The sequence below is a fragment of the Pseudorasbora parva genome, chromosome 8 (genome assembly GCF_024679245.1).
Source record: "Pseudorasbora parva isolate DD20220531a chromosome 8, ASM2467924v1, whole genome shotgun sequence".
In the NCBI taxonomy this organism is placed as follows: Eukaryota; Metazoa; Chordata; class Actinopteri; order Cypriniformes; family Gobionidae; genus Pseudorasbora; species Pseudorasbora parva.
This window is the reverse complement of record NC_090179.1, coordinates 22,763,078-22,778,221: the sequence shown is the minus strand read 5'-3', so window position 1 is coordinate 22,778,221 and position 15,144 is coordinate 22,763,078. Positions and strand designations below refer to the sequence as shown.

At 40.2% G+C, this 15,144-nt stretch overlaps 1 protein-coding gene across 1 annotated transcript in view; it reads right to left on the bottom strand.

The window, feature by feature from the left end:
* Positions 1-14,719, bottom strand: part of frem2b (FRAS1 related extracellular matrix 2b) — a 108,536-nt gene extending 93,817 nt beyond the window's left edge. The window contains exons 1-2 of the mRNA XM_067450427.1: positions 9,573-14,719; positions 6,492-6,581 (exon numbers count right to left, since the gene is read on the bottom strand). Of these exons, the coding sequence (XP_067306528.1) occupies positions 6,492-6,581; positions 9,573-14,589 (5,107 nt within the window). The 5' untranslated portion in view covers positions 14,590-14,719. The remainder of the gene's footprint in view (positions 1-6,491; positions 6,582-9,572) is intronic.
* Positions 14,720-15,144: the final 425 nt, after the last annotated feature.

Below are 15,144 nucleotides of genomic sequence, written 5' to 3'. Positions count from 1 at the left end.
ACTTGCTGACATCAGCAGCTCCAATATTTACATAAAACCCCTCCTCAAAAAATATTAAATAAGGGGGGCAGGGTCATTTTTTATTGCTGTGGAGAAGAGTAGACTGGAGTGTGCTAGGTGGTTAGCGAATCACAACACAGCTGGGCTAGTTAACCAATCTGAGCCTATTGTGTATTTTTGAGGGACTGGCTTCTTAGAAACAGGAAATTATCAGACCGTTTTTACAAGGAGAGACAGAGAAGTGTACAATAAAGGTAAAATGTATGAAAAATAATGGATTTAAAAAACATGAACAAATGTTATAGTGCACCCCCTCAACACACAATCAATCCTTTGAAAGAATGTGGTTTATCACAATTTTTCACTCTTTTTTGCTAAAATCATTTAAGTTAATTTTTTCTCATAAATGTACACACAGCACCCCATATTGACAGAATTTGGTTTTGCTATTGTTGACATTTTTGCAGATTTATTAAAAAAAGAAAAACTGAAATATGACATGGTCCTAAGTATTCTGACCCTTTGCTCAGTGTTTAGTAGAAGCACCCTTTTGATCTTATACGTCCTTATACAGTTTTTCACACCTGAATTTGGGGGTCCTCTGCCATTCCTCCTTGCAGATCCTCTCCAGTTCTGTCAGGTTGGAGGGTAAACTTGTGTGTATTTTTCAGGTCTCTCCAGAGATGCTCAATTGGGTTTAAGTCAGGGCTCTGGCTGGGCCATTCAAGAACAGTCACAGAGTTGTTTTGAAGTCACTCCTTTGTTATTTTGGCTGTGTGCTTAGGGTCATTGTCTTGTTGAAAGGTGAACCTTTGGCTCCGTCTGAGGTCTTGCGCACTCTGAAAAAAGGGTTTCGTCCATGATATCCCTGTACTTGGCCGCATTCATCTTTCCCTCTATTGCAACCAGTAGTCCTGTTCCTGCAGCTGAAAAATACCCCCACAGCAGGATGCTGCCGCCACCATCTTTAACTGTTGGGACGGTATTGGACATGTGATGTATTTCTCCACACATACTGCTTAGAATTAAGGTCAAAAAGTTCTATCTTGGTCTCATCAGACCAGAGAATCTTATTTCTCATCATCTTGGAGTCCTTCGGGTGTTTTTTTTTTAGCAAACTTGTATGTGTCTTGCACTAAGGAGAGGCTTCCATCGGGCCACTCCGCCATAAATCTCTGACCGGTGGAGGGCTGCAGTGATGGTTGACTTTCTACAACTTTCTCCCATCTCCCGACTGTATCTCTGGAGCTCAGCCACAGTGATCTTTGTGTTCTTCTTTACCTCTCTCACTAAGGCTCTTCTCCCCCGATAGCTCAGTTTGCCTGGACGGCCAGCTCTAAGAAGGGTTCTGGTCTTCCCAATCATCTTCCATTTAAGTATTATTGAGGCCACAGTGCTCTTAGGAACCTTAAGTGCAGCAAAATATTTTTTTTTACCTTGGCCAGATCTGTGCCTTGCCACAATTCTGTCTCTGAGCTCTTCAGTCAGTTCCTTTGACCTTATGATTCTCATTTGCTCTGACATGCACTGTGAGCTGTAAGGTCTTATATAGACAGGTGTGTGGCTTTCCTAATCAAATCCAATCAGTATAATCAAACACAGCTGGACTCAAATGAAGATATAGAACCATCTCAAGAATAATCAGAAGGAATGGAAAGCACCTGAGTTAAATCTGAGTGTCACAGCAAAGGGTCTGAATACTTATGACCATGTGCTATTTCAGTTATTTTTTTTATTAAATCTGCAAAAATATGTCAACAAACAGTGTTTTTCTGTCAATATGGGGTGCTGTGTATATTAATGAGAAAAAAAATAACTTAAATGATTTTAGCAAATGAGTGCAATATAAAAAAGAGTGAAAAATGTAGGGGGTCTGAATACTTTCCGTACCCACTGTATATAAAATTGTGGAAGTGCAATCATTCAAAAAACATCCTCAGCTTTGGATCCTTTAGTAACCAGTTGCTGAGATGTGTGTCAAAGTTTGCAAACTTCATAATCCTTTGGGAGACCAATTATATTATTCACTGGGAACATGAGCCAAACTGAAAAACCTGCCAGAAAATAACAGCATCATTTTGAAGGGCAATTTCAACTCCTCTCATAATAAGACGTTAATTAATTACTTGCACTAGATGTGAGTTGGCCTCCATTTTAATAGGAGAAGGGCAAAGGTTATTGGCAACAAATACATTTGAAAAACAATTAAAATAAAATTTTACTCAAAGCAAATGCTGATAATAATTAGACAAGGAAGACATTAAATCAGTTCACTCAATGAATAACATAGGCTACTTGATGTACACATCATGAGTACTTGATACGGCATGTTTGAGACAAGTTCTCTGTATGTGCAAATTATTTGTCTAATAGACATAAAATCTGATTCTGATTCTGAAAGCAAGCCCTTAAACAAGTTGACTGAGAATGCTGATGTGTATTTCTAACTACTACATTTCCCAGCAGCTCAAGCTTGAGATTAAAATATATTTATCTGAGAAGACAGATACGCTTGTAAACACAGCAATGCCTTATAAAACAAACAGCTTAATCTGACCACACATCTAAAAGCATTTTCTCGACTTTATTCAGCTTAGTCCAAATAAACCCTATATAAACACCTAATCTCTACAAGCAACAAAAATGCCCTATTTTACAACCTTTATGAGCTGCACTGCATCTTACTCACCTTCTGTTGCATTAAGATAAAGAATAAACAGCCCTCTGGATTCATCTCCATTTTTTTTCTTATTATACAAACACAACCTGAAGAGTGATTTTGGCAGCTGGAACATGACAGTATACAGCTGTATCTGAGCACTCACAATCCAGTGTTGTTGCCTGATACACAGCCTCTGAAACAGCCGCAGGGGGCACCTGGGGAATTTGGTGTGGCTGACACAGTGGCTCTCATGCCTACAAATAACATCAGCAGCCTGGCGGCCTCGCTATCAATAATCCAGTAATAGAGTATTTATAAGCACACGATTTACAAATTTAATTCTCAAAATTGACCTCAGGTCAGGTTGAATATCTAATCACAAACCCTGCATCTAAATATGTATACTTTCACTGCTACACAGTATGAATAGAGTCTAAAAATGATTTAAATGAGTAGGGAATTGGATCCAGATAATGATTAACACTAATGAATGGTGAGAAAAGATGACTGAAGCAAAGTCCTGGACTGGCTTGTATATCTGAGGCCCTCAACATGTCTTTTCGCTCATCGATTCACATGACGGGTACAATTTTAACATGTGAGGCACGCTCTCATGGGGAGGAACATGACTGACTTGCCTTAAGCAAATGTTAATGTGTATTTGAACTGCATGAGGGTCCAGGGGAGCCTCTAGAACTTATCATGTCAATTTCACAGACGTTTCATGATGAGGGTGAGGGCAAATTCTGTCCATTTAAGTTTTAAATATGTAGCTGCATAGTGTACATATCTAATGCATGTCCCTCAGATGTGCTATCATTTCCATCACAACCAACACTTTTTTTTTTTTTAGAGGAGTGCAGTTTTGATACTATACTTACAGTATGGTACATAAATGCACTAAAGGCATTAACCTCCCTCAGTTTCTTTTGAAGCCATATGGAAGTGACTTAAACTGCAATTTATCGACTAGCCACTATAGGGACAGGCTCAATATGTTATGTATGTACACTAGCGTTCCAAAGTTTGGGGTCAGTAAGATGTTTTTTTTTTTAAAAAAAATGTGTTTGTTTTTTGAACAAGGATGATTGCATTTATCAAAAGTGACTTTAATACATTTTTAATACATTTATGCTAAAAAAAATGTAAATAAATAAATGCTGTTCCTTTGAGCTTTTCTTTCCTTTTCCTTTGAGTTTAATTTTAAACTTTAAAAAAAAAAACAGATATAAATGTATAAGTTTCCACAAAAAATGAAGCAGCACAACTGTTTTTAACATTAAAATTTTTAAAAGAAATGAAGTCTTTGAGCATAAGAGACTTTCATAACATAATCTTACTAATACCAAACTTTTGAATGGTAGTTAAATTAATCCTAAATGAACACACAAAGATAAATATTAGGTGTATTTATGATACACTTGGCATAAACAGTTAAAGCTTCACTATGTAACTTTTCCGTCCGCTAGAGGTCGCCTATTCAAAACGAAGGCGTAGTTTGATGACGCCAAGACATGTGGTCTTCACCTCACAGCCCGTGGAAAAGAATCGGGATAGGAGTCGGGCAGAAATCATGTTCATGGATGCGGTTATTACCAGCTGCCATATCACCCTGTAGCCCAAGACTGGTTTCCCACTGAAGCTAAGCAGGGCCGAGCCTAGTCAGTACCTGGATGGGAGACCAACTGGGAAAACCAGGTAGCTGCTGGTAGAGGTGTTAGTGAGGCCAGCAGGGGGTGCTCACCCTGTGGTCTGTGTGGGTCCTAACACCCCAGTATAGTGATGGGGACACTATACTGTCAAAGAGCACCGTCCTTCGAATGAGACGTTAAACCGAGGTCCTGACTCTCTGTGGTCGTTAAAAATCCCAGGATGTTCTTTGATAAAGAGTAGGGGTGTAACCCCGGCATCCTGGCCAAATTTGCCCACTGGCCTCTGTCCATCATGGCCTCCTAATCTTCCCCCTATCCTGATTGGCTTAATCACTCGGTCTCCTCTCCACCAATCAGCTGGTGTGTGGTGAGCGTTCTGGCGCTCCAAGTGGATGCTGCACATTGGTGGTGGTTGAGGAGATTCCCCCTTCTATGTAAAGCGCTTTGAGTGCCTAGAAAAGCGCTATATAAATGTAATGAATTATTATTATTACTATTATTATTATTATTATTATTATTATTATTATTATTATTATTATTATTATTATTATTATTATTATTATTATTATTATTATTAACGTTACTGTAGTATGAAGCAGAGCAGGGCCGAGTGTTGAGGAGCTGAGCAAGGCCGCTGGAGCGATTGTTACGCAAACACACAGTTCGAAGGCAGCTGGACTTTTATTATGATGGGACACAGTTGCCATTTTGAAATGAAAATATGTAGCAGAGTTTATACAGTTTATAACGTCTACTGGGCACAGTATGAATGAAGAAGTACACAATTCCTTATAATCTTTTGACAAGCAGTAAAATGAAAGGAGAAAACTTCATTTAGAAAACAAACAGCCATAAGACACAATGGGGGCATCTTGAGCCCTTTCGGAACAGAGTGCATGGCAACATTCTGCAGAATCCCATTGTATAATTGCCAAACTTCAGAATACAAGCACACCTCGTGCCAACTTCTGTTAAACACAGGCCCTTTGTGCCAGTCAATTGACTCAGCAAATGAATAATCTAATTAGCATGCACGGAGAACAACAGCAGAGAATGTCTTCTTCTTTTATGCTTTTTGCTTTTATGATACAAAGAAAAAGATTAACAAATTAACTTACTCCGGAAGAGTTCAAACGGCAGATCCAAAGTAAACCATGCGAAATGCTTCGATTTAGTCTTCCCCCATCCTCTTTAAATATTCATATATCTACATATTCCATACAGAACCGTGTGAAATGACGTTGGTTTTCACCAGATGATTCCACTGTAGCTACAAAAGATTGGGAGTGGGTGGTGAGAACGTTTCTTCATATTTATGGGAAAGGAGAAATTCCGCCACCACAATACAGAATGTTTCTTTATAGCCATGTGAAGGAGAACAATGAACAGGCTGTCAGGAGGGTCTCGAAACGTAAAGCATCCTCAAAAGCCCACTAAAACAAGCAATCTGCATTTGCATATTTGCATGAAAGCAGAAGCCTTTACTGTTTTTATGTGTGTATCGAAATGAATAAAGGAAGGCAGGTAGGACCACACATTAACAAGAAAATTAAATAATGAAGGCATGGATGATCTTTGTAAAAATGTATCAAATCAATCCAAGCTTCAAACAAAACGATCATAAAACTTACTCAGCATTACCTAATTAGCCTGAAAATGGCAGTCATTAAGACAGACAATCATCCTTCTCAAATTATATTATGGTGGCTAAATATAGACTAAAGCTTTCATCACACAAGTGATCTTCAAAGTGGAATACTTGTTTCTAACATATCAGCTCTAATTTTATTTGGCAGTCAAGCAATAAGTCCTTAATTGCATTCTGGAACTTATACCTCACTGAGTACTAAGTGCACTTGGTGGGTTTATAATTGGACAGTTTCATTCAACCCATGAGTGAGAGTCTGAAAAATGTTTAGCAATAAATGAATAAAACCCAACCGAAGTATTAAATCTTTCCAGCCCAATATGCCAATGTGTCAATCAAAAGACATCCCAGATAACTAAATCGTGCAGATTCTAGTTATTGCTCTTGCAGTCACACCTTCACAGCCACTTGGTGAGCCCACATAGAGAATACGGATGATGCAGATAGGAATGCAAACTTCTGTAATCCAACTTGTCACATTTTAAACATCCTGAGGCCAAAATAATAAATAAAGTTCGAAATGGCTTACCATTGTCTTCAATGGAAAAGTGGAATCTGTCGCTTGTGGCATTGTCTCTGTCTCGAAGCACGTAGCATATATGCATGTCATCAATGTCAGCTGAAGGAGGAAACAGATAAAGTTACTTTTTTAAAACTATGTTAAACTAAGTTGTGATGCACTTTATTGCTTTATATACTGTAGATACTATATAAATCAAGATCAGTTTATTATGCATTTCAAACCTTTTTCAGAATCTATTCCAGTCATATATTTTTATAGTGTTCACATATGCAGATGCAAACATTTCTATAAACAGAATTATATATAGAAGTTATATTATATTGCACAGGAAAATATATTATATATTTTAAGACTAATTTGGACTTTTGCATTTAGTATTAGTAATGTGTGATCATAAAAACTAAATAATGGCCATTTATGTTGCATTTACTCCTGTCTTAATGTACTAATACACTATAAAAAAAATAAAAAGAGAAGAAGAAAAAAAAATCAGGTCTCCAATTGACTTTTCTAGTGACTGATCACATCTAAATTTTTGCGTTGGCCAAACTGAATTTCTGTTAATTAAATTGCATCAATATTCACAGAAATTCAGTTCGGCCAAATGAAATTTTTTTATGTGATCAGTCACTAGACAGATTTCAATTGGAAACCTGATTTTTTTATACTGTGTGTACTCCTAGGGACTGATGCACTGCACACCCTTTAGAGGTAGAAAAAGCACATCTTTGCACATTTTTCTAAAATCCAAAAATGGTCCACTTGATGTGAACTCCACAGGAACTCTTCCCTAAAAGCCAACCCCCCTTGTGTCAAAGTACAGACTTTGAAAGTGTGAAAAGGGCCACGAGGGTGCAGGGTTTCATTTAGGAAAGGGTCTACAGTATATGAACCAGGCTGAAAACCACAATCGAATAAGGGCATTTTGCCCATCTGCTCCTGCACAGAGGGTTGTAGGCACCAGACTGCATTATGTCTGAAATCCATCAGCTGGGCAGTTTAATTTCAAGTGAAAAAGATATAAGGCACAAAAGCCATGGTACATCAATTCCCTTCTGAGTGAAAGGAGCACACAGGGCAGCAGGTATCCAGCTGGCACACATCTATTCATTTCTCCATCACCCTATCTTGTGCTCAAACTTTAGAGTGTTTTCTCTGAGAGGGTGTTACATTCTGTGAACGAGCCTATCTTCAATATTTTATGTCAAAACATTTCTCTTCAAAGTGGTCTGCTCATAAAAATGTAAACCCATCATTTTCAAATGCCCACAAGGGAGCAGCAACTTTATTTACTGTCAGTAGCCCACACCAAAACCTCCTACCCCCAACTGTGCTAAATTCCCTTGAAATATTCAAAGAGAATCCTCAAAAAGGAGCTTATTTAGAAAGGGGAAACACAGTGGCAAGTTGAGCATGTCCCCTGCTAGTTTTGACATTTACAACTTTGTACAACTATACCTAGGCATTCCTGATATGCCTGAAAGCTCAGAAAGCCCTTTTTGTAACTCTATGACTTGTGTAACACGGTTGTGTAACTGTTTGCTTTGTCCTATCTATTGGTAAAAAAAACACACAAAAAAACACTTGTAAATGATTGGTCTTGATAAATGCCAAAAACGTCTTACAACAGATACTGATGCCATTCTTTTTTGGCAATGTGTGCACTTTTCCAGATAGGCTTTTTAAGGACAATCATCCTTCATAGTGCTGTTCAGACAGTATAAACAGTTCACCAAAAAAGAAAAATGGTCATAATTTATTCACCCTCCTATCCAGGCTGCTCTTCTCCACATAATAAAAATGAAAGAAACTCGAGGCTGTCAAGCTCCAAAATGGAAAAAGCATTATAAAATAGGTCTATGCTATGAAATCACACTGTATTTTAGCCCTGTGTGATGAACAGATTTTTTTCACAAAAAATCCTCTGCAATCTGCAGTAGCTCTCAAAACAATCTTAGCGACATCAGGTTTTATTTTGGGGGGGACAAACTGCTTAAATTTGAGTCTGCTTCTTCTATTTTTATGATAATTTTGTTGTGCCTTTTTGTGATTTTGTAACACTTGAAAAAAAAAAACCTAAGCTGGTTTGCCATTCTTCCAGGCTTCTTGGTCTGTTGGTTTTGGGGGCGTTGTGGGCTTTTTTTCTACTGATCAAACCGGGAGATAAGATAACAAAACAAAACTGGCTGGTTTAAGCATATTTTTTTGTTTGTGCAACATGACATCATGACTTTGCGTAAACATACACACCACTTTCTAAAGCCAAGTGGCGTGCTATCTCTGTATGTCTACACCATTTATTTTCTGTGCATCTACGCAGAAAAGAACCATCATCTCCGTGTGTTTGTCTACGCCATGTGATTCTGCGTGAATGTGTATGCCGAAACATACTATTATGTGTGTGTGTGTTTGTGTGTGTGTGTGTCCACAAGTTAAATGAATTTATAAACATACTAAATTGTTTTTTTGAAAATGTAAAATGCAGAATGTTTCTTGTGATTGGTAGGTTTAGGGGCAGGGGCAGAGTGTGTGTGTGTGGGTGTGTGTGGGTGCGTGCGACATGTGCGTGCGTGTGTGTGTGTGTGTGTGTGTGTGTGTGTGATGGGTAAGTTTAGGGGTAGGGGCAGTGTAGGGGGATAGAATGAAACGGCGTTGATGAACATGCTAAAAAGCGATTATGCGTCTTGATAGCTCACCAAAATGGCATACGAATTGGAGTATCATACATACGCCATTTCATGAGATTTTTTTTCAAGAAGGGGTTGACAGACTCAGTTCCGATTCACTTTTATTATATGGAAATGAGCAGCCAAGATATTCATCAAAAAGTTCACCTTTAGTGTTGCATGGAAGAAAGACAGTCTTTCAGGTCTGGAACGACATTAGGGTAAATAAATGATCACAGCATTTTCATTTTTGCATGAACTATCCCTTTAATATAGTATTCTTACATGTATGTTAATCCAGTATTCTCTCATAGTCGTACTATTCTGACACATTAAGCATTAATCTACCATTAATAATAATTCATTTTAATGTTTTAAATTACTATAACCTATTACATTAAATTAACATCACAAAACTTACCTTGGGTGAAGGTGGTGATTGTGGCATTGCCTTTTCCCATGTTAATGAGATAGCCATGTTCAGCACCCACAGTAATTTTAAAAGTCACTGCTCCTTGAGGGCTGTCTCTGTCCACAGCCTTTAATGTTTTACTAGTGATTAGGAACCCAAGGTGACCAGTAGGGAGAATTTTTAAGGCTGTGCCACCCTTATTAGTCACAACCTGCGGAATTCCGTTGTCCACCGAAAAAATGGTGATTTTCATCATCTGGGGTTTGCGAGTCGCATAAACCGTGTCAGGGAACACATAAAAGTCTGTGTGAGTTCCGTCGGTGACAGTAAATGAGAAGCTGTCGGAAGAAGACTCGGTTCCATCGTGCTTGTAGCGGATCATGTTTTCATTAAGGTCCTGCTTGGTGAAGGAAGTGACAGGTCGGGTGCTGTTAAACAGCAACTTGCCATGCACAGGCACCTGGGTGATCGTGAACTTTAAAAGACGGTCGACTGTATCACGGTCCTCCACCGTCAGCTCAAAAGGAGTGATGAGCTTATTTTCGCCTTCGTTAACAACCAGTCCGTGAATGGTGACCACAGGCTTTTTGTTGTCCACGTCTGTAATGGACACACGAAAGGTGCGGAACACAGGGTTGTAACCATCAGTCACCTCGAACTCGAAGCTGTCCATCTTCACCTCATCATCAGCAGTGTGGATGTAGTATATTTTATTCCCAGCTAGTTGAAGCTGAGTGAACGAGCTAATGGGCATTCCTGGTATATCAGTGCACTCTAAGTGTCCTCGTATAGGGGCACGAGTGATGGTGAACACCAAATGCTCATCAGGGCTGTTGTGATCACTGGTGCTGAGCAGGTCTGTGGTTAGAGTCACCCTTCCGCCTTCTTTCAGAGATACACCTTTGCTGATTACATCGGGGAACACCATGTCTATTCCACCCACAGTTACATAGAAGTACCTGTCAATCAAGGGGTTAATGCCATCAGTAACATCAAATTTGATAAGGTCACGAACTCCCTCTTGTCCATTGTGAATGTACATGATCAAATCTTGGTCAATCTCATTTTGTGTGAAGTTCATTCCAACGGTTATGTTTTCAAGTGTTCCAAAGGGCGTTCGCTTTTGTAAAAACCCTTGATTTGGGCCATAACGGATGATGTAGGTCAGAATGCTGTCTTCTGTATCCAGATCAGTTGCTTTTAAAACTTTATTGTTGATTATTTTCACCTCTCCTATCTCTATTTCAAGTCCATCATTGATCGCCATCCTTGGCGTTTCATCGTCCACCAAAATGACCATAATCACGACGGTTTTCTCCACTGTGAATTTGCCATCAGTAAGAAGAACTTCAAAACTATCCTCCGTGTTTTCTGAATCATCATGCTCGTAGACAATACTTGAAGCCTCTCGTATCTGATCAAGAGTGAAGTTTGTGACAGGAATAGTGCCTGAGGTTAGCTGGTTGAGGATATATCCATGTTTTGGAGGTTTTGAAATAATAAAGGTGAGCTCATCCGCTGGAACATCGGCATCAGCGCCATTTAATATTGGAGTGTCAATCACAATGTTCATGCCTTCCATCACAACAAACTCTCTCATATGGATCTCTGGCTTTTCGTCATTGGATGGGATTATCACTATTGGAAAAAAGTGTCTCTCTGAAAAATTGATCCCATCTGAACACCTGAAAGTAAACCTGTCCTCTACTGGCTCGACGCCTTTATGAATACTTTGCACATAATAAATGTGGTTTTCCCGAATGTCTTTGATGGTGAAAGCACTAATTGCAATCCCTGATCTGGATTTCTCAGAGCCTGGTGCAGGGGAGATGTTTTCTACGTATCCTGAGGTGGGCTGCACAATAATTGTGCAAAGAAGGTCATCATTAGGGGTGTCAATGTCATTAGCACTAATATGCAAAATTTCGATAACGTTTTTCTCACCCTCCACGACAATGAACTGGGGGCCCACGAAGACCTCAGGGGCCTGACTATCCAAGGGCAGAATGGTGACCTGCACACGAACCCCTTTGATTTTATTTCCCCCGACAGTCCATTCATCAGACATATCAGTGAGAGTCAGATTAAAGAAGTCGTGTTTTGTTGCCAAGCCAATTTCTCCAGCACTATGTGTATATAGTACCAATCCACTAATGATGTCTGCTTGAGTGAACCTATTGGAAGGCACACCATTCACTAATATTTCACCAAACACCGGAGGATCCTCCACGATAAAGGTCAACCTGAGGTCATCGGTGTCCTCGTCTCGACCCTGAATGACATTGGTGGTGATCTCAGTCGCTCCATTCTCCAAAACGTCTATGTAGGAACCGATAGTGCCCTCTGGAAGACTGATGGTTGGTGCTTCGTCATCAATAGGCTTCACATTGATCCTGACTGTGATTGTGACAACGTGGATACCGTCGCTGACATCAAGCTGGAAGAAATCACTGGTTGACTCATCACCATTATGAATGTAAGATATCCTGCCGTTAGATATGTCGTCCAAATTGAATGAATTCCCTTTAGTCATATCAGTGAATGTGTACTTAACCTGACCATGCTTTGGAGGCTGGGTGATTGTAAACAGAATCTGTGAGCTGTCCGTGTCTGCATCTGTGGTGTCCAGCTCAGCACGTGTGATGACGTGCACGCCTCGTTCTTGCACTGTAAAGCCTGTGTTGGTGATCTGAGGAGGCTTGTTATCAACAGGCTGCAAATATATAGTGAAAACTCCATTTGCGCTGTTTCCCGCCATATCCTCGACTTTGTAATGGAACTGCACCACATGTGGAGTTATTCCGAGCTCTAGATCAGGAGGCTTGTAGGCTATCTTGTGATGGTTTATCTGTGCCTGGGTGAACTCGTTGACCTCTGAGTTTGGACTCTCAGTTAGAACGATGCTTCCCAGAATCCCAGGGCTGTTCTCATCTGTGTCAGTGGGTGGCTGGGTAATTGTGTACTTCAGGTCCCTGTCTTCCGAGTCCAAGTCTGTGTACCGCAAGAATTTCTTTTGAAAATAGGTTAGATGGTACTCACGAACGGTCACTTGCAGAGTGGTCCCGGGGTACAATTCTGGGGGTATATCATCAATGGGGAGAACTTTGATGATGAACGTGTTCTCACCTGAATGGTTTGGCGGGTCATTGTCATCTTGGACACGGAAAACAAACTGATCCATGATGGTTTTTGTATTATGTGGTCCGATATGTCTGTAAAACAGCTTTCCTTCTGTGATGTCATGCTGGAACCACTCGGTCACTACTTTCTCATACATCTCGTCCTCAGCATTGAACCTCCATGTGGATGGATCCTCTGGTGCATCTGACTGACGAAGTATCACTTCTCCGATATTAGAGTAGGGAGGCACCATAATGAATTTAATAGTTGAATCCTCAGAGTCTATATCTGCCGCACTAAGCATTAAAGGAGAAATGGGTATCATTTGGTTTTTAAACAAAACTAAGCCTGTGTTGGCATTGATTATGGGAGGTTCATCATCAGTTGGCACCACTGTAATTGGAAATAGAAACTCAACTTCATTTTTGCCATCTGTCATTCTGAAAATTATATTATCGCTGTATGTATCGCTGCCATCGTGCTGATAGATGACGCTGCCCACATCAAGATCTGCTGGGGTGAAAAATTTTCGCTTGGACCCCAGAACTGTAAGCTCGCCGTGGCGGAGCCCATTGATAACTGTGATTTGGACATTGTCTAAATTGTCCTCGTCACTAATTTGTAGGTTTTGTGAGCTGGACAGTGGCCTGGACTGACCCTCATAAAGCAGTTGTCCAGTGTTACGGGTCACAACCGGTGCTAAAGTGTTCATGGGCTTAACCACTATCATAAACGCAAAAGGGTCAGATATAGCCCCCTCAGTGTCTACAGCTTCAAATTCAATTTGGAAAATTCTTTCTGCATCTGAATCAACAGAGGGAGGCTTGTAGGCTATTTTAAGATCTTTCAGGTCTGCTTGATAAAAAGACGTGATGGGCAAATTCCTGTCATCTGTGCTTACAATGTAGCCCTCCTCAAAGGACAGCGGGGAAGTGATGTTAAAAATTAAATCATCATGATTAGATTCCACATCCTCAGCAGCAAGCATGTCGTGGGTTATAGCCGTCATTACGAACTGGTCGACTTCCATCATCATCATTGCTACAAAACTCGGTTTAGGAGCTGTGTTTTCCTCGCCCTCTTTTATGAGCACAACAATTTGGAAAAACTCCTGCTTCAGTACATTCGCTTCTTTGTCTTGTAACTCTAAATACATTGGAATATAATCTCGGTTTGGAGAGCGATGTGCAAAAGTGTGCTGATAGCGGATGTCCATTCTGACAAATTCATCACAGTTCACTGGTTTCCCTAATTTTCCATTATCAACCAGCTTTCCATACCTGGGTAATGAGCTGCCACTAGCCAGAGATGTAACTTTACACAAATGCGCATTTCTATCATAAGTGAACTCCAGGATTTTCTTATCAATGGGATTACTCATTCCAAGCAGTTTCTCTACAACTACAGGCATGTGTTTGGTGAGAATCTCAAGCTGAGTGAAGATCACCTCCACTTCCATCATAAAGGGAATGATGACTGTGTCAGTCTGAGTGTCATATCTGAGCTGAAGTCTTACTCTGTCTTTTGATGGGCTCCTGGATCCGAAATGCGAGTACTTTACATCATTGGGACCAAATTCACAAGGAAACTTTTTCGGGGATAGCAGTCCCGGTCTCTGTGACAGTGGGTCATTATCCAGAACTGTTACGGTGCACTTGTCTCCGGGCTGAACTTGGATAACCAGATCATTGATTGGATCAATATAAACAGATCTGCCGAAGGGAACCCGTATTCCATTATTGGCCACAAGGATAGCATCCTCTGAAAGTTCAGATCTTAAACCGTAGGTTAATCCCAAACTCTCAAATCCCTGTGTAGATGCATCGCGAATCAAAGTCAATATAAAAAGAAACAAGTGCACATGACACGCTCTACGTTGCGGCTGCTCTGTTATACTCCAAGCCATTTGTAATGTGAGCCAGAATTTCTACTGCACGTTCGGCACAATCCGTGGCAAGATGATAAAGTGAGGAAAGTTAAAGCGCGCAATAGAAAAATCTCCCATTCGCATCCGCGCAAAGGTGCATCATTCTCCCTGAGCAGCTCGCACTCTGAATAAACTTCATGCCTCGCGGAGCCGTGCGAGGGAAAACACGCCCCACTCTCACGCTATTGGAGGAACTTTACGATGGAATTCGCTTGGAAAGCTTTGATTGGGCGCACACACTGCCACACAAAGGCAAGCGGGGACAGATCGGCATGTATTCTGAAGGTATGACTTGTTGTGGCGTATTATGGCAAGCCGTTTTAACATTCATTCATTCATTTTAACCAATATTTTTATTATAGCTTACAATGAGTTTTTAACCTGGGTTTATTTAGAGCACTATATAGGCTAGCTAGAGCACCATAGAGTCCCACGGCCTCGATCCTGTCCAAATGAAAATCTGAATTAAATAAACTTTAATGTATTGAACCACGTGCTATAAGCTTTGAAATGAAATAACAATTACATGAAATC